Raw genomic sequence first — 26,324 nt, 5'->3', positions numbered from 1 at the left:
AGGGTGTGGTTATCTTCAAAGCATACTCATTTATAAATTAAAATGCTTGCTTGACAAATGTAACTACTGCAGATGCTGACACTGAGTTCCTTTGGTAAATCTTTCTTAGACCTATTTTCCTATCTGTTTTGCTATTAGACATATTATGGGCAAATTCGGCTTACAAATACATTGACTCACTCAACAAATCGCTGGGCAAAGTAACATGGTCTGGATAGGAATTTGGTAAGTAACTAAGGCAAGTAAAGAGAGACTCCCCCACAAATGAAGTATTCAGCCTAAGAATCTCCACCAGAGATGAAAAGGGCATCTAAGAGGCAGTAAGTGCCAACTGTGGTGGCTCATGCCTGTCATCCCAGCTAGCTAGGAGGCAGAGGAGGAATGTGGGTCAAGGCCAGCCTGGACCATCAAAAACAAGTCCCATGTCGGCATGTTTCTGTAATTCCAGCTAGGCGAAAGGGGTACCTGGGAGGAGGCTAGCTTGGCAAATAGGGAAAGAATATCTGAAAAATAGCTTGTAAAAGGGGCTGGAATTTGCCTAACACAGCTATGTGGCTTCTCAGCAGTGTAAAGTCCTGAGTTCAAACAAAGACACACCAGCACCCAGAGATGGCTTCATGAAGGAGGCTAAGGGAGATGGCTTTTAATATTTGGGTTTGTGATGAGAACACGTGCCAGTGGATCACTGGATTTTTTCCCCCTAGTTTCTCTCCAGGAATTCCGTACACACTAGTTAAATTAAAAAAAAAAGTTTCCTGTTGGCCAAATGGGAACGAATCAGGGGTATGAGGATACAAAGATAAAGAGGGCGAGCACCACCCTCCAGGAAGCACCCCTGGGAACTGAATCAGACCCCGGGTATTCTCCACGTCGAAGGTGCGACCGGGAGGAGTCACTGGAATGGCCTCTTTCCGCCGGGCCGCGGTCCGGATGCACACACACACACGCCTGGAAGGCTTGTAACACTGCACCGAGGAACACCGGCTCCACTCCGCGTCGGAGGCGCGGCTGCCCCGCCCCGGCCCCGCCCACGCCCTCACCACGGCTGCGCGGCGCGGCCAAACCCCCTCCCCCCTCCCCGTGTCACGTGATCGCCGTCGCTGCCTCCACGAAGCAAGCGCGGCCATCATAACTCCTGGCGATTCGACCCAGGCCTGCTTCCCTCTTCTTCCCGGGACAGGCAGCGGTGACAGGGGGAAGTCGTGTTGCCCCAGCTCAGCCCTGGGTCTCCAAGAGCAAGACAAGGAGCCGGGGAGCCCACCAACTCCCGGAGAACGCAGCCGGGCGGACCGCCCCGGGGTCGGCACGGCGGGGGCGGTGCCGGGGACGTGCCCCGCCCCTCGCAGGCCAGCGCCCGGGACCCGCGGCACTTGCCCGTTTCCAGTATGGCCGCCCGCCGTGCCTGACCCGCGGCCTCTCTGTCCCGGCTCCTCGTAGGCGATGCGGAGGCCGAGACCGTGACTGACACTCTCGCTCACACGCACGCACGGACCCAGACCCACGCCGGGAGCCTGAGGCTGGGGCCCAGAACCGCTCTTCCGCCCGGCACCAGAGCCCGGACCACGGCTTCAGTGCCGCCGCCGCCGCCGCCGCCGCCTCACCGAGGAGGGTCGCGCCGGACCTCTAGCGCAGCGGTCCCCGGCTGGCCAGGATGGGGAAGCGGGCCGGAGGAGGAGCAGCCGCCGCCTCCGCCGCCTCCGCGTCCGCCCGGGCCGGCCTGGAGCCCGCAGCCGGCCGCGGCGGGGGTCCGTGGAGCGCGGCCGCCGGCCTCCTGGGAGCGCTGCACCTGGTGATGACCCTCGTGGTGGCCGCGGCGCGGGCGGAGAAAGAAGGTGGGTGTCTGCCGGCCGGTCTCCCCCGGGCGGCCCCGCGGCCGGCTGTCACGGCGGCGCTCGCGGAGGCCGCGGCGGGGCTGCGAGTGGCCCTGAGGCCGCGGCGGGCTGCGGCGCCAAGTCCCCGTCCCGAGCCGGCGACTTGCGGCGGTGGTGCCAACTCCGGGGCTCCGGGGCTCCCCGGTCGCCCTCCTGTCACTGCCATTTCCAAACTTCCTGAGTTCGCCTGGGTTCTCGCCACTTGGCCCGCCGTGCAGGAAGGGCATGTGTCTGGGTGTTTTAGGTGTGATTGCTGCGAATCGGTAAAATCTGCGGACACTTGTTTTTTTCTTGTTTTTCTTCTTGGTTGAGGTTTTCATTTCGGACACTTTAAAATGCGGCAGTGTAGACAGCGAGACCCGGCGGAAAGGCTTCAGACCGTAGATTCTCAGGTGCGAATTTGTTCAAACGTTTCTTGGAGGTCAGTCTTGGCCCTTTTAGCTTCCTCCTCCCTGTCGCTTTGCGGTAATGACGATCGTTGACTTTATTACGAACCCCAAATACAGTTCCATTTACCCGACTAGGGAAACTATTGGAAGCCGACATGCTTTTCTTATTTAAGATACACATGCATTCCTGTGCCTTTCGATTTGATGTATAAGTTTGCAGCCTGCAAACCTTTTTTTTTTTTTTTTTAAGGCTGGCGCCTATTTTAAAAACTGGCCTTACTATGGCTGTAAAATTGGTACTTCGACAGGGTCAAAAATATTGTGTAATCTTGAAGATCAAATCTGAGTGATTTTTGTCCTTCTCTTTGTTTCTGAGGCTTGGGGAGAGTGAACAGTCACAAAGCTTTGAAGAATTCGGTACAAGTGAATACTTTTTTTTTTTTTTTTTAAGGCGAAGGAAAATCCCTGTTAGCTTCCATTTCACATTAATATTACCAGACAATTCACTTTTTGCCCTGGTAACTTAGAGTTGCTGTTAAACTTAATGACTAAAGTCACTTTTTATTGTTATGGGAGGCAACAGCAAGTAGAAACCAAATTAGTGTAATTGTGGGTTAGTTGATTACTTTTGTTCAGATTACTTGTGTTCAAAACGTCCATTCCTCATTTAACTCTGTAAGTAACCTTAGTGTGGGTTAACATACATGGAACAGAGACTTGCCGTCAATATGTAGCAAGGACTAATTGCTGCTTTAGGACTAGGCAGGCCTGAGGTTGTGGTAGTTCATCACTGTTTACATATCTGCATTTAGTGTCCTTTTGTGTGACCATGGTACCCAGCATTTGGGCATGTTGTGGGTGTTAATGAAACCTATGTGGTTGTATGTAATGAAGATCTTGGGGTATGGTGTTCTTGCTTTTGTGTTCCTTTGCTTAGCTTGCATACAGTAGGCCTTTCCTTAGCCTTTGCATGAATGCCTGTTTTTACACAGTATTAGTGTAGGGAAATGAAATAATGACAACCTAATAAAGCAGTAAATTTGTATTACCCTGTTTATTTTTTCAACTTATTTTATATGTTAATTTTCTAGGTACAGTTAAGTATATCTCTTATTTGAGAACTGTAGCCAAAAATATGTTTGCTGATTTCCCATTTGCATAGTTTACAAGTGTTAGGCACCTCTGTCATATCTATAGATGATGGCTAGGGTTAGGTCAAGAGAATAGTTGCCAGGGTGTTACATATGAAAAGTGGTTGAATCAGCCAGTACTCCTGGCTGAATCAGGCATCCTTTGTCACCCATGGTGCATCTGTATGAACATTTTATGGACTAAGTAGTTGCTCAAGATATTGACAGTAATTATACTAATGTAGAACATACTCTACATATCACAAACAGATCTGGTTCTAATCAGATATATTCTGAAGACACTCCCACAAATAGCTTTTACTTCAAACCTATCTGAACATCAAATTCCAGTATAGGATTTATCTTTAATAAGTAAGTGATTGCAATTGATTTTGTTACCTGATTATGACTTTGACACAAACATAACATTTACCTCAAGAGAGTTCTGTTCTTTTTTTTTTTTTCCTCTGTGAGCTTGGGCAGATTTGTGGATATAGTCAAGTATTTATATGCCTTTTTTGTTTGTTTGTTTCAAGTAATAACTATCTTGAATTTTCAGTGTTAGAATTTAAATGATGATTCTCTGGATATTTTGTATGCTTGTATGTTTTTCTTACATTGCTGTAGAATTTTACTAGAAAATCTTCAAAGGAAAATACAATTTGAAGCCTCCTGAAAAAAGCTGCAGGCATAGATTACCTAATGCAGTTTTTCATGTTTGAACTAGATGTTAATTTTCTTGAGTCAGAAGCATGAGCCATTTCTTGTCTTCTCATTCTTTATGTCTTTACACTTCAATATCTTAACATCCATTTTAACTAATCTATGGGCGATGTTATCATGAGTCCAGAGAAAAGGAAACTTTGAAACTATTTTGGCTATGTTCACAAGTTTGTAAGGACTTTGAAATAGTTACCAGATGGAAAAGTCACTGTAATTACTACAGATACCAGTTTGGGTTGGTGTCAGGATTTTTTTGAGGCTATGCTCTTGATAGTGAAATAGTGAAAGTGTGTGTATATGAATGGTGCAAATACATTTCAGTATGTATACTAAAGACAAGTGTTTGTGTATATAGTATATATATGATTATGATTTTGAATAGTCTTTTGAGTTACAATTCAGCCCTATTATAGCAAGCATAAACACTTTTTTTTCTTTTTTCCTTTTTTGTTTTTTGGCCAGTCCTGGGGCTTGAACTCTGTGGTCTGGGCACTGTCCTTGAACCTCTCTGTGCTCAAGGCTAGTGCTCTACCACTTGAGCCATAGCACCACTTCGATTTTTTTTTTTTTCTGTTTATGTGGTACTGAAGAGTTGAACCCAGGGTTTCATGCATACTAGGAAAGCACTCTACCACCAAGCTACACTACCAGCCCCCAAATAAGCACTTTTAAACGTCTTATACCATGTAATACAGGTTCATCATAAAATGGGTTTTTGGAAGGCATGGTACCTTTTAACTTAGGGATGAAAAGCTATAATTTATCTTCTAAATGTAAACTTGGACTACTTTCAGGAATTTTTTTTTTCATTCATGACACATTTAAACCTGGATGCTACATGTATTGTTATTAATCGGTGATTCATTATGGCAAGGTAAAGTTTGATAGTCTTAATTAAGACTCATTTTTTGCCAATGTACTGTTTCTTGTGCAGATTTTTGTTTTAAGCTATAATTGTGTTGTAAGGACAGAATAACAGTACAAAGTACTCGATAAAGCATGAGAACGAAGTGTCTAGGACTAAAGGCCAAAGAAAAAAGAAGAGATTAAAAATCTATCAGTGATTTGTCTTAGAATAGTAGAGTTGAATAGGAGAGAGAATTATTTTATAAGGTAAATATATATTGTAAAATAATCTTTTTTTCTTTTTTGTACCGGTGTTGGTCCTTGAACTCAGGGTCTGGGCACTTGTCTCTAAGCTTTTCTGCGCAAGACTAATGTTCTACCACTTCTTGTACTACACAGCTCCACTTTTGGCTTTTTTCTTTTCTTTTTTTTTTTTTTAATACACTTTACAGCCAGATTGGCTTCATAGTGCAAGCCTCAGACCTCAGCTTCCTAAGTAACTAGGCCTGAGTCTCTGGCCCCCAACTTAAAGTGATTTTCCTAAGAATGAGATGTCTTCACCCTTTTATGGTGGTAAACTTCTTTAAATTTAGGATCTGTAAGTAGAATAGTACTTAACAAGTGCTTCACTAATTTTTCCCCCCTCTGGGCCTGAACTCAGGGCCTGAGTGCTATCTTTGAGCTTTTTTTTTTTTTTTTTGCTTAAGCTAGTGCCCTACCACTTGAGCCACAGTTCCATTTCCAGCCTTTTGGTGGTTAATTGGAGATAAGAATCGCATGGACTTTTCAGCCCCAGGCTGTCTTTGAACTGTAATACTCAGATCTCAGCCTTCTGTGTAGCTACAATTACAAGTGTAAGCCACTGGTGCCCTGCTTGAATTTTTACTTTTTTTCCCCCTTTGTTTTCTTGAAAGGGGTTCTTGAAATGTAATTCACATTTGCCTGGAACTTCACTGTATAGCCTTCACTGTATAGTCTTTGAATATAGGCCCTGGAAGTACTTATTCATAATGGACTGAATTTCTTGAATATCAATTATGATTGTTCCCATAGGGTCTCTAATCTTGTTTATTGAGTCTCCCCTCTCCTTTTTTTGATTAATCTTGCCAGTGGTCTGTCAATTTTGTTGACTCTTTCAAAGAACCAACTTTTTGATTTATGTATAGTAGATCTTATTTCCATCTCTGATATTTTTGATTTTATTTTTGTTATTTCTCATTGTATAGTCTTAACTCTTCTTCCTGCCTCCACTTCCTGGAGAGCTGGGATTTCAGGCATGCCCTATTATACATGCTTACTAATGAATAATTATTGCTGCTTTCAGTAGGAATCTTTTGATATTGTCACATACATTCGAGTCCTATTGGGGGAAAGAGTATGCTCTTTCTTTTCTGTATAGTAACTTTTCTCCTCTTTCTGTTTCATACAATGTATGCTGATTGTTACCTGCCCCTCCTCCCAAATATCAACTTTGGAAATAGATGAAAATCATCAAATTTGTTATCCTATTAAACTATTCTTTGAGAAAATAGCAAAGTCTTTGGAGTGCTTGATGTTTCAGGCACAGTCCTGTTCTAGCTGTTTGGTGGAACATGTCCAGGGCAGGATGATTATCTTGTACTACCTCCAGTTTCTCCTAGTTTTTACTAATGCTATGATTTTTCTCCTTGTCCTGTGGGCTCATTTTTTTACCCTCATTTGATTAAATGGCCTTAGGTCCTGGGATCCCTTTCTCTGGTCACCTGTCCCATAGTCTGTCCCTAGCCTGGGGCACTGCAGTAGATTTTCTCTCAACTCCCAGTGTCAGTCCTTTATGCTTCCTCTGAATTTGCAGGCTCTTACTATGCCTTTGTCATTCATTCAGATCTTAATTATGTACTGTCTTGTTTACTTAAATGATTTCATGGGTATCACTCTTCACCCAGACTGGAATTTTTTTTTGGCCAGTCTTGGGCTTGAACTCAGGGCCTGTGCACTGTCCTTGGACTTTCTCAAGGCACCACTTCTGGCTTTTTTCTATGTATGTAGTACCAAGGAATCAAACACGGGATTTTATGCATGCTAGGCAAGTACTCTACCACTAGGCCAAACTCCCGCTGGCCCAGTCTGGAATTTCTTTAGAACAGAAACATGACTTGAGTATAGAATCAGAGTAGGCAAAAACCTCATTCTAGATGTAGGTGTCATGTGCAATCTTTCATGATAGAATAGTCACCATTTTTCTCTTTCTCATATGTTTACATTCCCTTGTAACTAAAATGATTTTTATATATATTTATCTAAATCAGTACTTTTGTAACTTTGGGATTTTAAGATTTTCAGATCCTCACAATACCCTAATACATAAGTTATAAAATGGACGCTTACAATGGTTAGCTAAATGTTGAGAGTATTGGTAAATGTTGACCAGAACCAGTAAATGGAAGAGCCAAGAGTTTATCCCAAGCCACCTGTACCTAGCACCAATGCCATATACTCCTGATTGGGTTCTTATGAATATAGATTTTTATTATTATGTACCAATTGGGAAGGGAACAATAGGCTTGCTAGTTTATGCAAAACAATATTAAGTGAAGCACAAATTGTTTTGGCTTTTGCTTTTAAGTGGACATATTCTGTCAGCTTGATAACTGTTACAAAGTTAGCAGTCTGTTCTGAATTAGGAGAATTTTTTTTTTAAAGGAAACCAATGAGTAAGTAATTTCAGGAAATGAATATTTGCTATTAAAAGCTACTGACTTCTGTTTTTGATGATTTTAGGTATCTTGTGTTGCTTAGTTTAAGATAAAACAATAGTACATTCTATGACTACTCCTTAGCTCTAAAATTGGTGTGACAAGTTAGTGTGACATAAATATTCCTGGAAGTTGGTTCTTTATTAAAAGGAACTAGAGGTAATCAATTCCAAGGGCTGGCTGGTACTGGATTTTACTTCTAACAGTCTTTATGGTGTTTTTTCTTATGAAAGCATTTGAATCTTTGCTGTTTGTAATTTTTTTTTTTACAGTATACAGCAAGTTAAAGGTAGCCAGGCAATGGTGGCTCACACCTATAATCTTAGCTATTGAGGAGGCTGAGTATGAGATCACTATTTGAAGCCAGCTGGGGCAGAAAGGTCCCCATGAGACTCTTATCTTCAGTTAACCACTCAAAACCGGAAGTGGTGCTGTAGCTCAGGTGGTAGAGCATTAGCCTTGAGCATAGAGAGGCTCAGGAACAGTGTCCAGACCCTAAGTTCAAGCCCCACAACTAACAAAACAAAAACCACAGAAGCAACAAGTTAGAGGCTTGGAAAATATTTGAAGGTCTAAGAGGATGCTTGACATGATCTGTCATGATAGTGTGAAACCTGCTTTATCTACTTAATGTTTATTACATTTCTTAAAAATTCTGGGAAACAATTCAAAATGTATTATCATTCTTAATTATATAGTTAAGTATTCATATTTTTATATAGTAGTTCTCCAGAAGCTTATGAAATGATACAAAATTGTAAAATCTTTATACCCATTAAACCTATTATCCCCATTTCTCTCTCCTCATGCTACACTCCCTGTAATTCATCATAACTACATTCTCCTGTTTCTATGAATTTGAATATAGGTGCTTCATTTAAATATGATTATAGCATTTTTTGTTCTTGTTTTTTCTTTTCTTGTGGTGGTTGTTTTTGAGACAAGGTCTCACTGTGTAAACCATTCTATCATTCTCCCACAGCCTCTCAGTTGTTGGGTTTACAGGTGTGTATCACCATGCCCAAAAACATTCTTTTTTGACTTGCTTTTTTTCTTACTGTAACATTCATACAATTTATGTTGTAGCATTCGATAGTATTTTCTCCTTTTGGAAGTGGTGTCATGGCTCAAGGGCAGGGTGGTAACCCTTGAGCTGAAGAGCTCAGGGACAGCACCTAGACCCAGAGTTCAAGCTCAACAACTGATCAAAAATAAATAAATAAATATATAAATATATATGTGTGTGTGTGTGTGTGTGTGTGTGTGTATACACCAGATTGTATTTTCTCCTTTCGACTGCTTCCTTTTAAAGGAAGGATAAAATTTCATTATACATGTATACTGTGGTTTTACTTTTGGTTTTTGTTCTCGTTTTCATTCATGGACACTGGATTGCTTCTAACTCTTTGCTTATTATGAATGAGGCCATGAGGATGGATCTGTAAAATATCTCTTCAAGACTTTGATTTTAATTCTGTTGGGGGGGGGTGAAGAGAGAAGACACACACACACACACACACACACACACACACACACGATACTGGGGTTTGAATTTAGGGCCTTCTGCCTACTAGGCATGTAGTCTACCTCTAGCCATACATCCCCGGCTGAAATAATCACGGCTCCCTTTTGCACTAGTTATTTTGTCTAGGTATGTTTTTGTACATTGAACCTCCTGTTTTACATTACTTTCTATAGCTGGGATGATAGGCACATGGTACCACACCTAGCTTCTTCCTTCAAGATGGAATTTCTCTCTCTCTCTCTCTCTCTCTCTCTCTCTCTCTCTCTCTCTCTCTCTCTCTCTCTCTCTCTCCTCTCTCTTTTTTGGCCTGGCTGGTCTGCAGCTGCAGGCCTCCTAATATGAGCCTCTTATGTAGCTGGTAGACAAGTGCACATCCATGTACTCAGGCTACTGATTGAGAAGGAGTCTCAAACTTTTTGCTCAGACTAAGCTCATGTATGATCTTCCGATACCAACCTCAAAGGAATAGGATTACAGACATGAATCCCCTTGAACAGGCTGCAGCCAGTGGCTTACAGTCTCCCACTAAGCCCCATCTCTTAAACTTGACCAGATACCTTTTATATGTGGGCATTTGGAAGCACATTATGAATCTAGCCATAGAAGACATAGTGACACCATCTCTAATTAAAGTGATGAAAAAAAGTGAAAATGTTTATACAATTGGGATTTTCACCATTTCAGAAATATATATCAGTAGTATTTGCCTATAATCGGTGATGCCTATGGTTCATAATGATTAATTATAATGGTGTAGCCAATGAGAATAGTGCTTTTAATGATGATTATTCATGGTTATCAATAAGTTCCTTGTATCAGGCATGGTACTGATTATGTTGAGTACTTTATCACATTAATCCTATGTGATTGACAGTCTTCCCTCTACCACAAAAATCTGTCCTTAGCTACATTTCACCTATATCTGTCTGTACTGCTGGGGGTGCTTATTTGTGGCAAGTTAATTATGGTTTTAACCCTCAATAAAATGAGGCAAAGTGATATGTGTTGGTTCTTTTGCAAATACAATTTAGAGGTTGAAAGTATTGTTTTAATTAAACAAAATATTTGTGTTCAACCTAAGCATAGAGTGGATTAGTTATAAAATATACTTTTGTAAAGGGTTAAAAAAAAAGGTAACTAATCAAGAACCAAACTTGAGGCACCTTTTTCAGTTACCTCTTTATGTGCCTGGTAATTTTTTCTTTTCAAAAAACTGGCTTACATTAGCTGGGAGGGGGCACAGAATTTCATTGTTAAATTTCCAGGCATCTTTATAATGTATTCCAATAAATCTCATCCCCTCTGTCACTCTGCCTTCCCATTTCCCAAAACTTCAACAGATTTTATTCTTCAGGGCTTCACATTTGCTTAGCTTTCTTGCTCATTTTGTGTGTGTGTGTGTGTGTGTGTGTGTGTGTGTGTGTGAATATCTTGAGCCACCGCACCACTTCTGGTTTTTGAGTGGTTAATTGGAGATAAGAGTCTTATGGACTTTTCTGCCTGGGCTGGCTTTGAACCATGATCCTCAGATCTCAGCCTCCTGAGTAGGATTACAGGTGTGAGACAATAGCGCCCTGCTTGTGTGTGTGTATTCTTGATTTTGTTCTTAGATGTTGCTGTATTTTTTTCTTCTTCAGCTGAGAATTGAATCCAGAATTCATAAAAGCTACGCAAAAACTCTACCACTGAGGTACATATCTTGTCCCTTGAGGTCTTGGTTTTAAGTTACGTTATGTGAGTCGAGCCGTGCTCAGTTTTGGACTATTCACAATTGAGGCAAGACTCTTCTGAGTACTTTAATCAATATTTCACAAATTACATCCTTTCTTTTGTCTCAGTTTCACTGGTTGGAATTGGCACTATATCTGACCCTATATGAATGCTAAGTACTGCTCCCTCCACAATCTTTTTATATCTTCTCCTTAATTACTTCTCATCCATATGTGAACAGTACTTTGCTGAATATGCTGTGGGGGAGAATGTATTGTTACTCTTGAGAATGTGTAGTTCTCTCCCCTTGCAGTCTCAGCTTTGTCTCATCAACTTAGAGAATCTACCTGGCTCTGCCAGTTTGTCCCCCCTGCATTGTGGCCTAGTAACTCTCTTAAGGCAGTAAACTGGGGCAGTGATGAAATTCACTTTGTTTCCCATTTACTTAAAATTGACATTTAATGTATTCTAGGCTTTTGGCTCTTAGGTTGGGAAGGTACATATGTTTTTGTTAAACCATTATGACTGAAAAGCAGATATGGATATCTACATTAGTGTTTATTCTCCACTATAAACACTACTCTTATTTTCTTGAAACTTTGGCTACATAGAAAACTTGATAATTAACATTGAATAGGATAATGTAATAATTTTCTTTTGCTACTTCTACTTTTATACCAAATAACTACAAACTTAATAGTTTTAAAACAACTCTAGTTTGCTGCCTTAAATTAGAAATCTGAAATCTGTGTCACTGGGATAAAGTTGAAATTTTGGTAGAAACTTTTTCTTTCTGGAGTTGCTAAGAGAGAATCTGTTTCTTAATTTTTCCATCTACTAAAGACTACATATCTTGGTTTAGAAACCATTCTTCTGTCTTCAAGGCCAGCAGCATTTGGGACAACTCTTCTAAAGTACATCTCTCTGTTTCTCCTCTTCTGCTTCCCTCTTTCAATTTTAAGTACATTGGACCCACCCAGATTATCCAGCATAATCTCCCTGAGTTAAAATCGGCAGATAAGAACTGTAATTTCCACCACACCCTTAATTCCCTTTTGCCATGTGACCCAACATATAATCATAGGATCCTGAGATTATGATGTGGACACCTTGGAGTGGGCTAGTGGATATTATTTTTCCCACCATAGATAAGAAAGTGGCTTTCAGCATCATTATTTCTGCCTCAGACTTTTTTTTTAATTTACAATGAATACAATTGGTTTTATATAGAATTTTCTTCTTTATCTACACACAAGAAAACATTGTTAAAAACAGTGAGCTGGGCATTTGTGATTCTGTAATATTAGCTAAACGGGAGGCTGAGACCTGGAGAGTTATTATTTTAGTCCAATTTGCATTTCCAGTTAACCAGCAAAATGCTGGACTGGATATGTGGCTTAAAGAAAGCCAAGCAAGAACATTCTGTCTGGAGTTCAGGCCCCAGCATGGAGAGGAGGGAGTCCACCAAAACATTGTGACTCTGTCTTTTGAGATCAAGTCTTTCCGTGTAGTCCAGACCAAACTTGCTATCCTTACTTTTTTATGTGCTCATTGTGTACCTACACACACACCTAACAGAAGTAGCTTATTTTAATTTGAGATCAACTCAAATTGACTTTTATGGATCATTCACTTAGCTTTTAGAATATCTCAGCCCGTTGCATTTAGTTATCCATATAAACTCTTCAAATTTGTGAAGTGACTGATTGCCACAAATTAAATTTTAGGCAAATATTAACTACTATACCTTACATGTATGTCAGGTGTTTCATTTCTCTTAAAATTATATAATGCTATCTTACCCCTTGTTTCTACTTATCATTGCTTATTTCTTGTGTTCTTTTATCTCATGTTTTTCACTATTAATCACATTGAACAGCTGTCTATTTTTTGTACGGGCTTGTTTCCTATCAGGTCTTTAGCAGTGTCATCACATGCCAACAATTTTGGGGCTGACAAGGTCCAGAATTTTTTCACTGACCTTTCCCCAGGATCTTTCGTGGAGGCTTATATGTACTAAATATTGACAGAATAATTTATATACATTAAATTACCACTGTGTTTTTGTGTATCAGTTCATAGTCGCTGCTACAGATGTCTTGTATTTGATTGTTCCCTCCTTTATATGTTTAATTATTGATAAAATTCTAAAATAATTTATTTGAGCCAAAAGTTACTACTCAAGATGAATTTCTAATTTTAACTGTTCTGTGTGCCTTACTCCTATCCACATAAGCTGCATTTATAAACCAAGTACAAGAAGGATTGAGTGTCAGATCAGAAGTACCAGTTTCAGAACACAGTTAAGTCACAAGGGACACCTGCTGGTTGCTCCTTTCTTCTATTTTGCTGCTATTAATGCATCCTTGGTGGGAATGAGTTAGATATGCCCAGTAGGGCAGGCTCTTAGAAGTTGGCTGAAGTGTTTTGCAGTCTGTCCTTGATGTAGAAGTAGGCTTGAGTTAACACCCTCCATTGGCTTTGGTCCTGGGAACCAATTATTTTAGCACCCATTCTTGTACCTGGCTGGTTTCTTTTGGGGGTCCATTTCCTGGTAGATGAGGTCAAGGCTTTGCAGATAGAGAGATCATACATGTATGTATGTATATACATATATATGTATATACACACATATACGCATATATATAATTTACTAGTTGACTTTTATTGACTTTAAAATGGACATACATATGATTAATAGAGTTGTTCAACACTGTGTGTTGAGTGATGTTAGCTTCTTGGTGTCTTTATGTAGAAGACATTCTGTACTTTGGTCTCTTTTCTACAACTATTTGCTTTGGATTATGTCTATTTTATATTATCTGTCTCTGTCTGTCTCTCTGTCTCTGTCTGTCTCTCTCTGTCCCTCCCCTCTCTTTCCCCCTTCTCCTTCCCCCTCCCCCTTCTTCCCCTCCTTCCCCCTCTCTCTCTTTACCCAATGGAAGAAACTGAGCATGAAGCTTTTGTCTCTTGGATCAGTCCTTGCTATTCTTATTCTTTCTATTGAGTAGTTCTTTGGGAAAAAGGGAACCTCAGGACATACTCTCAAAAGGTAGTTATTTGTTGTTATGTTTTATTTTAATGGTGTATGTAAACATTTGTTCCAGTGGAAGAACAAATTTTCCCAGATGTATTCCCTGGAGGATGGATCTCAAGCTTTGTACTTTTAGATCACAGTAGCACATTCCTAGAAACATTTATGTATTAACCATTGCCATATTATTACAGAAATTCTCAGTCATCAAAAAGAAAGTAGAATGTTGCCAGGATCATGGCACAGTTCTATATCATAAAGGTGCTAGGTAAAAATTTAGAGAAGGGGACATGGTTGTATTACTATGTTAATATTAGATAGCCTGGGGTCATATGAAAGGCTGCTTTGGAAGGATGATGGATTTCAACTATTTGGGGGGGAAAATAGGGTTGGAGCTTCAGTTTCATAGTTCTGTTCCTCAAGGTTCTTAAGGTGATAACCTTGCTTTTTTTTTTTGAATAAGTTATATATAGAAATGTATTGAATAATCTCTAGATCAGCTATTGCAGAATGAGTGCTCTAAGACTTTGGAATAGCAGCCTGGAAAAAGGTGTATCAGCACAGAAAGTTACATTGGAAGACTATCAAAAAAGGGCTGGAAGTGTCATTAATTAAGATCTGAAAAGGAACTATTCATAACAAACATGAGATAGGTATTTGAGTATCTGCTGGACAGAGAGAGAAAAGTCTACATGGAAGGAGTTGGTGGGGCAGAAAGTGCAAACAAGGGGAGTTTGGATAGGAGCCTGGAAGAAACTAATGATAACGTTCCAGTGGTTTATCTAAGTACACATACACTGCCACCCCTGTATTTAGGGGATTGGCTTTAAGATAATGTACTATGTTCAGGGTGACTTCTCATTTGTATGATTGACAATAAAGTCCCCAACTTTTTTTTTTTTTTTGGCAGTCCTTGGACTTAAACTCAGGGCCTGAGCACTGTCCTTGGGCTTCTCAAGGCTAGAGCTCTACCACTTGAGCCACAGCACCATTCCTGGCTTTTTCTGTGTATGTGGTACCAAGCGATTGAACCGGGGTCTTTGTGTATGCTAAGTAAGCACTCTACCTCTAGGCCAAACTCAGCCAAAAGCTCCAGCTTTTATGTGCTGAGAGTCAGTATTAACTATTGTCAAATTATCCTGATGGGAGGGATGGAAACTGGCTTGAAGTTAGGAGTTAGGAACAGAATGTAATTCCCTGATAGCAGTAGCTGGTCAGCCTCTGTCTTTACCACATGAAGTCAGATGGAGGCTGTTGAAAGTCACTCCTGCTTTGTACATACTTTCCTACCAGCATATGCCAATGCTGCTCGGCACACTTTCGGAGGATTTCTGTTTCTGACTAAGCATCTCCCCTCTAAGGGTGAACTTAATCTCAGAGGCATCATTCCTGAGAGAAGGGTGATTGCTGTGTCATTTGTAGTTCGTGGCATACATCAAGAGCTCAATAATCCTGGCTCAGCTGAGAGTGGAAATACACAGACAGGTGGTTCATGACCATTCTTGTATTTACTTCACAAGTTCATGTTTATGTCTTGAAGCCTTAATACATCAGAATGTTTAAAAATACATAGATTTTAAGCTGGGCGTGGTAGCTTATGCCTATAATCCTAGCTACTCAGGTGGCTGAGATCTGAAGATCATGGTTCAAAGCCATCCTGGGCACTAAAGTCCATGAGACTCTTATCTTCAGTTACCACTAGAAAACTAGAAGTGGTACTGTGGCTCTAGGGGTAGCCTTGAGCTGAAGAACTCAGGGACAACTCCCAAGCCCAGAGATTAAGCCCCACGAGTAAAAAACAACAAAATGATTTTAATATTTTAAAAAACAGATCCTCTGAGCCCCTCTCTGGCTGTCATACCTCACTTCTTATCCAGTCACTAAGCTAGACTGAACTGGCAAATTAATTCATTAAATTTTTATTCAGTATGCCCTAGACAGAGTCTAGGAAAAAAAGACATAATTCTAGCCCTACAGAGTCTTCCATATGGTGAGGTGAAAAGGTCTACAGACAGACATTAGTGTTCAGTGTTTGACACACGACTGTCTATGTGTACTGGGGCCCCCTGCGAAAGGTAGATCTCGAGTCAGAAGCCCTACCTTCAGTGTGGTTAAGCTCATATTCCTCATCTGCACTTCCTTCCTATATACAAAGTCTTTAGCTTTCAATTAAGTATTTAACATCCTCAAGTAAGCAAAGCACCTTTTGAACTAAACTTCTTCAGAATTCTTAGTAACCTATTTTGAGGTCTTAGGCAATGAAACACATCGCAGTGGGATATTTTATATGCAGAATCAGCTTGGTAGGATTAAAGAGGGAGAACATTGAAGGTCCAGTACTGATACTAACCCTGTGGCCTTGGACAAATTACTTACATTGATATGCTTTGTTTCTCTTAGACTAAAGGGAAATAGAAGTATTTTTGTGGAGTGTTGTAAGTGTAAACTTTTGGTTTGAGTACACTTCATCTATTTTTATAGTCTCAACACTGTCGGCCTTCTCGAAAAACTTTCCGTTGCAAGATTTCAGTTGTGAGTATACATTTTTATTTAAAACAATTTTATTATTCATTAAATATCTTATTTCTTTGTAATGTTTATACATTGATATTTTTGTTGTTCTCTCCTATTAGTTAGTTGATCTAGCATTTAAAAATAGGTGAGTGTAATTCTCTCAAACATTCCCTTTAGTGGCCATCTAAGAACAAATTTACTCTCTACATTGTTTTGTGATATGCTTCTTATTCTTTATCAGTTTGTATTATTTATGCACTTAGTACTTTTTTCCCAAAGTACTGTTGGGCTCTGGGACTATGTTTATGAGTTAACACATAGGTATTAGCTTCCAAGAATTTCCTGTTAGAGTGACAGGCATAGACAGATAATTATAGTGTAGCGTTAAAGATGCTTATCAGATTGAGTGTGCCATAAGAGGGAGTTGAGTTGCCTCTGTATCTATATGTATTGATTGGCTTAAAATCAATGCTGGTAAGAGTATTTGCAATTCAGCTTCACGGTAGGTTATAGTGCACCGCTCCAAGCTAGGTACCAGTGACGTGTGTCTATAATCCTAGCTATTGAGGAGGCTGAGATCTGAGGATCACAGTTCAAAGTCAGCCCAGGCAGGATACTCCCATCTCCACCTACACAACAAAAAAAATGGAAATGGAGCTGTGGCTCAAGTTGTAACCTTGAGCAGAAATGCTCAGAGACAGTGATCAGGCCCTGAGTTCAAGCCCCAGAACTATCGCACGTGCCTGTGTACACACATACACACAGCTCTACAAGTTCCTTCTGACTCACCATCCTTCCTACCCATTTAATAAGTGTGCTTTCTATTGTTTTTGAGATTAGGTATCACTATGTAGTCTAGTCTTCAACTCAGATATTAAGTGTGCCTTTAAAATAATTAAGTACTAAGCAGATATAACTGCATTCAGACCTGTGAACACTGGAACAAGCTTGATTAGAACAAGTATGCATCTTCCTGATAAAAGATCAGTCTTATTATATATATGTACCTGGCTTCCCAACTCTTATAGAGGCTAGAAGTAAAACACACATGGAGGGCTGGGAGTTTGGACCGGTAGAGTCCTTGCCTAGTATGCACAAAGACCCTGGTTCAATTCCTCAGTACCATATACATAGAAAAAGCCAGAAATGATGCTATGGCTCAAGTGGTAGAGCTCTAACCTTGAGAAAGCCCACGGACAGCGCTCAGGCCCTGAGTTGAAGCTCCAGGACTGGAAGAACAAAGACAAAAAACAGACATGGAATATAAACTTGTTGGTACCCTTGAGCAAGAGATGTAACTCTCATGCTTCAGCTTCCTGATCTGTTTTAATAGAGATAGGCATATTTATCTTGTAAGGTTGGTGTTAGTTCTGAATGACATAGTCAGTATGGCTTGACAGAGTAAGTGCTATATAAATGCTCTTTGATGTTGCATATTCATATCATGTTTCATTGTGGACTACTTACATAATACCAGGCAAGCCACATTGTAGTTATTTTCAGTTGGACCAAACCAGCTCCTTGGCCAGAAGGTATTCCATACATTTAGCTCAGCAAACATCAGCACACATTCATTGAGGCCCATGTGTCAGACACTGGGTTTGGTCATTGATGCAGAACTGATCTCTTATCTCAAGAAATCTGTACATTTTAGTTGCATTGCTCTCTTTATCTTCCCAAAATGGTTACATCAAATACTCAAACAAGACATTTTAAAAATTAATAAAAGATTCTCTCTTTTAAAGCAATACAAGCAATGGGAGATTGCCCTTTCTAGACCCTTAGTGACTACTCCAGAAAGATTTTTGTCTGAGTTGGATATCAGGTACAATGCTGGTTTAAGTACTGCTGAATATGTTGCAGTAATCAGAGGACAGCCAATACTATGTGAGGTTTACATATTTAGTGGATACATTCTGTCAGCTCTAGTAATCAAATATTCACAATAGACATTTGCTTTATGACAAAGGAAAAATTAGATACTTATCAAAGCCAAATGATGGCAAAGAAATTAAATTTGATAAATTCATATGTAAAGTTTTAATTTTCTGAGCTGATAGTGGTGATACATGCCTTTAATCACAGCACTTGGAAATACAGCAGGAGATTTGTTACTTGGAGACCAGCCTGGACTACATAGTGACACCTTTCTCCAAAACTAAGGACCCAGAAAAGTGGCTCACACTTGTAATCCCAGCTACTGGGGGAGGCAGAGATTGGGAGAATCGTGGTTTGAGGGCAGCCTATGCCAAAAGTGAAGCGAGATCTCGTCTCGACAAAAAAGCTGGGTAATGATTCCACCTGTATCAGCTATGCAAGAGGCATGGATTACAGTTCAGGCTAGCCTGGCAGTAAATATGAAAAATAACTAATATCATGGTTGTCCTTATTCATCATTCCTGGTGTTCACAAAGTACTTGGCAGAGTAGCTCCTAGAGTGGTCCTGATAGGTGTTTGGTAAGTAGTGTCTGTCATGTCCCAGATACTTTAGGTAGTAATTTCTGTTTTAACAAGAAATGTTTTCATAGTATATAAAGACACTGGCAGAATCAGTGTTTTCCCAGGTGTTCCTAATAGTGGTTACTATTCTTAAATTTTTACTATAGATTAAGCATCCCTTGCCAAGAGAATTGCTTCAGATGCTTCAGAGTCCAAAGGTTTTTGAGTGCTGACATAGTGCTTGCTACAAGTGGAAAATTCCATACATGACCTGTCTTATATGAGGCTACAGTCAATGCACAAGCACAAGGCTGGATATAAAGCTCCAGTGGGAGAGCATTTGTTTAGTATGTGTGAGGCCATAGTATGAAAGGAGTTTTAGAATTCCACATGCCAGATCTGGCCACTGGCCCCAGTATGCCATACGAAAAAGTGTAAGTAATGGTAAAGAAAAGGGAGATTTATTAATGTAGTGTGGGCAAATTGGAGTAAAAGCATGTAGGTCCATCTTTTCCATACAAACATGTCGTAGGTCTTAAGATACAGAAAGAATTAGGGGCAAGTAGAAGTGTGCTTTTAGTCAAAAGTTTGGTCTGATCATTATCTCCACATTGGTCAGGCGAGGCCATATTAACCAGAAGAAAGTTGTTACCTGTTAAGGGAATTGCTTCCTCTCCCCCACCCTGCTCTCATTTGTTGTTGATGTTGGTGGTTGTGGGGCTTGGACTCTGGGCTGGGTGCTCTCCCTGAGCTCTTCAGCTCAAGGCTAGGGCTCTACCACATTGAACCACAGCACCATTTCTTGTTTCAGCTCTTTCAAAGTAAGTTTATCCATCAATCTTGTCCTTCCTGATTTCTAGATGGCTGCAAAATGACTAAAGAGCTCGGAACAAAGGACAGAGATATGGATGCTTACTTTGGACATTTTTCAGGCTCAAATAAGGAGTCAATTTTTTTTTAATTTTTATTTTTTTAGTTAAAGCAGCATGTGTATACATGTTATACCCAGTTAGATATCCAGCTTTGAAGGAGAAAATCCAAACAAAACAAAATAAGTAGGCATACTAAGAGTACTATCTAAAGTTTACCTTCAGACTATATTAGAAATATGTAAAAACATAAATGATTTGTGCCTAGTTTTAGATTTCCTCCCTGAATATTCCAGAATCTGAAAGCATCTGGAAAGCATTTCTAAAGTGTTGCAATTAAGGTGTACTCAGCCTTACTTTGCACTTTATCTCTGTTTTCAATAGGGATAAAAATGAAATGCATATAGATTGCTTAACACAATACTCAGTATATGGAGAGCATATAGTAGATATTGCTAGCTAATTTACTCTGCTTATTTTTATTTTAATATGTTCTGTCTTGAAGGGAAGGTATATTTTAAGGAAAAAGAAATCTATATTAGCATCGACATACAAAGACATGTATCTCAAGTGTGTATTTAACAAGATAAAAATAAATCTATTCTTAGATACATGTAAATTTTGTTTTCTTCACTAACATTTATTTCACTATTTTAAAGGAAGTTATGGAAATAGTTTTTTTTTTCTTAACAGTACTCTTCTAAAAATTTATTTGCAGCTGGACTGAATTTACCTGAGAGATAAGTGATTAGCATTCCAATTTCAGTAATATGAAGTGACCCAACTAGAAATTTCAAGGAAAGAGAGATCAGAATCAGTACTGAGTAGATTCAGTATAAAAATAGAATGCCATAGTAATTCTCCTAATTCCCTAAATCCAGCATCACTATTTTTTAATATAGAAATGGTAGTCCTTATTTTCTCTTACCTGAAGACCTAGGATCTCTCCTGGTTGTTATTGTCATAGGTTTTTGTTTTTTTTTCTGTCGTATTTTTAAACTAAAGCTGTTTATAGTAATGAGTGTGTATGAATTGCTACCATTCTGTTGGTAGAACATCCAGCAATATGAACTCTTGGTTTGCCAGTTTTCCTGTAAGTAGGCGGGAGTTTGAGAGCATTACTATAAATGCTATATGTAAGCCTATAGATTCGAGAACTGGATTTGGGAAAACACTCATATTTTAGATGATAATTTTTCTTTCAAATATTTATTCCTTCCATATTGAAATATTTTGAACTTTTGGTAGAAAGTTGCCATTACATATTTACATGAAAGAAAAGACTTTTAAGGACATTTAGTATAGTGAAACATTATTTGATATTTATTCTTTTTTTTCCTTTTTCTTTTTGTGGGCCGTGGGTCTTGAACTCGGCCTGGGTGCGGTCCCTGAGGTCTTCAGCTCAAGGCTACCACCCTACCCCTCGGCCTGGACAATGTCCCTAAGCTCTTCAGCTCAAGGCTACCACCCTACCCTTAAGCCAAGCCCCACTTCCCATTTTCTAGAGGTTAATTGAAGATAAGAGTCTCAGGTCCTTTTGTGCCCGGACTTGCTTTGGACCTTGATCCTCAGATCTCAGCCTCTTCAGTAGCTAAGTGTGAGCCACCGTGCTCGGTACTGAGGAATGAATCAAACCTGGGTCTTTGTGCATGCAAGGCAAGCACTGTACCACTAAGACAAATTCCCAGCCCCAATATTTTCTCATTTTTGTTGTGAGAAAGTGTCTACTATATAGTGTGTGCTGGTCTTGAGTTTGTGTTCCTCTTGCTTCAGCCTCTACAGCGCTGACTGTGCCACCACACCAGATCATTATTTGGTTTTTGAAGTGGAAGCCATATTCTAGCAAGTAAAAAAAAAGTGCGTGTGTCTGTGAGCATGTACGTGTGTGTACGCATGTGTGCATGCACATGTGTTGGAGATTGAACCAGGATCCCATTCATAGCAGACATATGCTGTACCAATGAGCTGTACACATACCCCATAGACTCCCCCCCACCCCAATCCTGGGACTTGAATTCAGGGCCAGAGCACTGTACTTGGCTTTCCTCAAGGCCAGTGCTCTGCCACTGGAGCCACAGCACCATTCCCACCTTTTCTGTATATGTGGTGCTGAGGAATGGCACCCGGGTCTTAGTGCATGCTAGGCAGGCACTCTACCACGAGGCCAAACTCCTGCCCCCCCTGCTTCATATTTTAGCCAGCTTTATTGAAGTATGATTTAACACTTTATAACCCAGTTGTAAGTGTTCACTTTGATTACTTTCACATATAGCTGTAGAAACACTTCTACAGACAGGACACTAACATCATCTCAAGAAGTTCCTTCTTACCTCCCTGCTGTTTGTGTCTTTCCCTCATAGCAGGTTTACCCTTGTGTCTTTTTTTCTGTCACTATACTTGCTTTTTGTTTTTCTCAATTTTTTATGGTTTATTACAATGAATCTCATTCTTTCTATCATTCTTCCTGTTCCCTTTCTCCTTCCCCAAAATAATTTCAGCTGATTTCATTGTTCTCTTTTCATGGTTGCAAATAATGTTTTGAGCGCATTCATCCTTGTTAGCCTAATCTGCTGTTACCACTAGTACCCATCCTGGCAATCTGTTTCCTCCACTTCCCTATTCCTCCAGTGTTCAGCAGCTTTCCTTGAAAGCTTTCCTTATGCTGTTTCACATATACTTTCACTCTATTGCTAACTACTCACCCTACTATATTTGATTTTTCTTTTCCTTCTCATCCTAAGTAGTTTCTTCATTTGATTTATGCTCTGTATGTCTCTCTGTGTGTGTACATGTATGCTCATGAATATGTATGTCTTTTAGGTCTAGTTTCCACATATAAGTGAAAATGTAGGATATTTTGTTTTTTGAGCTTGGCTTGTTTCGGTATTATGTTCTACAATTGTACACAATTCTTGTAGATGTCAAGATTTCATTTTTCTTCATGGCTATGTAATATTCCATAGTGTCAGACACATACATATAGATTATGTTCTATAAATATATACACACACACATATATATATATATCATACACATCTCCCTTATCTCTTCAGATGCATCATTTGGCTGTTGTGAATAGTGCTATAGTATATATAGATAATGTAAATATCTTTGTGGTATGTGGATTTACTCTCCTTGATATGTAAGCCCAATAGTGGTATGGGGAGGGGTTCAATAATGAGATCTATTTTTGGTTTTCTGGGAAATATAAAAAGATGTTGAATTTTGCCCAAAGTTTTTTCTACATTGATATGATCATGTAATTTTTGTTCTTAGTCCTATTTATGTGATAATCTTTTACTGTCATTTAATTTTCATATATTAATTATATACATATAATTAATATATCATTTTATTTACATGTAATACATCTTGGCATCTCTGATTTTAGATGATGATATTATTTGATTTACATATGTTGCTTCTTTTGTATCTCTAGGGTGAAACAAACTTGATCATGATGTATGTTTTTTTTTTTTAATGTGTTGATTTCCAATTGCAAGGATCTTGTTGAGAATTTTTGCATCAGTGTTCATCTGCCAGATTAGTCTATAATTCTCTTCTGTAGCATCTCTGTCTGGTTTCCCAAAATGAGTTTGGTAGTGTTCCTTCTTTTTCATGGAACAGTTTAGTAGTGTTCTTTTCTGAAGATCTGATAGAACTTGGTGAATCCACCTGGCCCTGAGACTTTCTTTGTTGGGTGACTTTTATTGCTTCAGTTTCATTGCTTGGTTTAAGTTTAATATCCCCTTTGCTCAGTTTTGTTGGGTCTATTACATGTATCTAAAAGTTTTCCATTTCTTTTGCATTTTTCTGCTTATTTGAGTATAGGTTTTCAAAGTATTCTCTCATCATTCTTTGTATTTCATTGGTATTGCTTGTGATATACTTTTTTCATCTCTAATTTTATTGATTTAGTTTCTTTCCTTTTTTGGTCACATTACCTAGGGGCTTCTCAATGTTTAGATAGAACTTTTTGTGAAAGAGCCAACTCTTTCATAAATTCTTTACATAGCTTTTTAGTCTTCTCATTAATTTTTGCCCAGATGGACAGTATTTCTACTACTTTTGTTCCTGTTTTTCTAGAAGTTTAAGGTGTATCAGAAGATTATTTGAGCACTCACTCCCCCCCCCTCTCAATATATATAGTCACTCAGGTCTATGAATTTTCCTCTCAACAGTGTTTTTGCTGTAACCCAGAGGTTCTGGAAGAATGTCTTTTCATTATCATTGGTTTCCCAGAACTTTCTGATTTATACCTTTTTAATTTAGTGATCTACATGTTTTTCAGCAAATTGTGTTTCGTCTCCATATATTGGAATATTTTCTGTAGTCTTGATGTTGAGCTAATTTCAATATGATCAGATAGGATACAGGAAGTTTTTCAGTTTTCTTTTATTTGCTCAGACATGCTGTATATCCTAAGATTGATCTATTTTGGAGAAATTTCCATGGGCTGTTGAGAATACTGTGCATATACTGGATGAAATTCACTGTAATTGTTAATTTTATTTGGTCTGTGGCATCATTTCTAGTCTGTCTGTCTCTCTCCCTCCTTCCCTTCTCCTTCCCCTTCCCCTTCCCCTCCCTCCCTCCCTCCCTCCCTCCCTTCCTTCCTTCCTTCCTTCTTTCCTTTTCTTGGCAGTCCTGGGGCTTGAATTCAGGGTCTGAGAAAGCCTTGGGCTTTCTCAAGGCTAGTGCTCTACCACTTGACCACTTCTGGCTTTTTCTGTATATATGGTACCAAGGGATGGAACCCAGGGCTTCATGCATGCTAGGCAAGCACTCTACCACTAGGCCACACTTTTAAGTATATTTTTTGATTATGAGGTCCTACAGCCACTGTCTTGGTGCCTCTGCTCTTTGACTGTGGGAACTCTCAATTCTCCATCTCCCAGTACTGCAGCCCATTGGATTCACATAGCCTCTGGTTTCTCCGCTGCAAGGTATTCTTTTTTTTTTTTCCCCTTTCCTCCTCTTTTTTTTTTTTAACTTTAAAGGTGATATGCTAAGGGGTTACAATTATATAAGTAAGGTAATGAGTTCAATTCTTGTCAAAATTGCTACCTCCTCCCTCATTTTCTCCTTCTGTGTACATGAGATTATTGAGAGGCACACTAAACTTGAACTTTTCAAGCAGGCAAGCTTGATCTTTACCACTTTCCAGTAGTGTGGCCTTGAATAAGAACATAACTTCCAGGTTTTGCAGACTCTGGTTTTGATTTTGCTCCTGCCCTGCCCCTCTCTATATAATAAATATATAATATATACATATATATATTGGTTTATGTATATAAGTGTATGTGTGCTTGCTATCTTTTTTTATTAAAGAATTTATTAACATTGATTTTTACATCATATTTCAAATGACGTATTTACAAACAAGTATTCAAGAAGGGAATCTCTATATACAATCACAGGCACTTAATTTTTAGAAAATAATTAAAATTAGGCTAAGGGTTCTTTTTTTTTTTTTTTCCAGTCCTGTGCTTGGGCTCAGGTCCTAAGCACTGTCCTTGGGTTTTCTCAAGGCTAGTGCCGCAGCACCATTTCTGGCTTTTTTCTATGTATGTGGTTCTGAGTAATTGAACCTGGGTGGGTCTTCATGCATGCTAGCCAAGCACTCTACCACTAGGCCAAACTCCTGCCCCCCCCTTTTTTAAAAAAAAAATATATAACAGGGTTTTACTATGTCGCTAGCCTCAGACTCAAAAATCTTCCTGTTCTAGTTTTCTGAATGCTGGGAAGATTTTGAATTGGCGGTATTATACCAGGCACTATCCTTTTATCTTGTTACTAAATGCTCCCTGTGTTTCATACCACTGAAATTTAGGTTTGTAATTGATTCCTCCTATAGTGAGATCATAAAATAACATTGTCCTGCTTTATTATTTGAGTTAGCTCTAATACTTTCTATTTATAGCCAGCCAGTGGTTAGCACAAAGATTTTCTCTAGTCCTTCTTGTTTGTATTACTTTCTAAATAGGATCTCTTATTTTTATTTATTTATTTATTTTGGTGCTGGTCCTGGGTGCTGTCCCTAAGGTGTTTTTTTGTTTGTTTATTTTTCTCAAAGCTAGCAGTCTTCTGCTTTAACTACAAGTCTACTTATAGCTTTATTTTGGTGATTAATAAGAGATAGTGTCTCAAGACTTTTCTGCCAGGCTGGCTTTGAATAATGATCCTCAGATCTCAGCCTCCTCAGTTGCTAGGATTATAATTTTGAGCCATCAGCACCCCGCTTTGGAGCTCTCTTTTTTTGCCCAAGTAGGTCTTGTCCATGATCCTCCAGATCTAAACTTCCCAGGTACCTAGGATTATAAACATAAGCCACTGTGCCCAGCTTTAGACTAGAGTAATTAAGCAGCTAAAACCAAGTATAGATATAAATATTGAACTCTGTCAGTCATCAACTAATGTCCAAATTCTTGGTTCTCAACACATTTGACTTATGAATGATATGAGATACATTTCACTTTAAAAGCCAACAAAAAGTACACAAACCCAAAACAGTATTTATCCTAAATTGTGGAAGTTAA

At 39.3% G+C, this 26,324-nt stretch overlaps 1 protein-coding gene across 2 annotated transcripts in view; it reads left to right on the top strand.

Moving 5' to 3' along the window:
- The first annotated feature begins 1,620 nt into the window (after positions 1-1,620).
- The window catches only part of Tmem131 (transmembrane protein 131), a 159,444-nt gene continuing 134,740 nt past the window's right edge, over positions 1,621-26,324 (top strand). For both annotated transcript variants that reach the window (XM_090336457.1, XM_090336456.1), the window contains exon 1: positions 1,621-1,832. In XM_090336457.1, the coding sequence (XP_090192583.1) occupies positions 1,652-1,832 (181 nt within the window). In that variant the 5' untranslated portion in view covers positions 1,621-1,651. The remainder of the gene's footprint in view (positions 1,833-26,324) is intronic.

Source organism: Megascapheus bottae, chromosome 7, assembly GCF_031878675.1.
Source record: "Megascapheus bottae isolate mThoBot1 chromosome 7, mThoBot2.hap1, whole genome shotgun sequence".
Lineage (NCBI taxonomy): Eukaryota > Metazoa > Chordata > Mammalia > Rodentia > Geomyidae > Megascapheus > Megascapheus bottae.
Note: the sequence above shows the minus strand (reverse complement) of the source record. Positions and strands in the feature narration are given on the sequence as shown.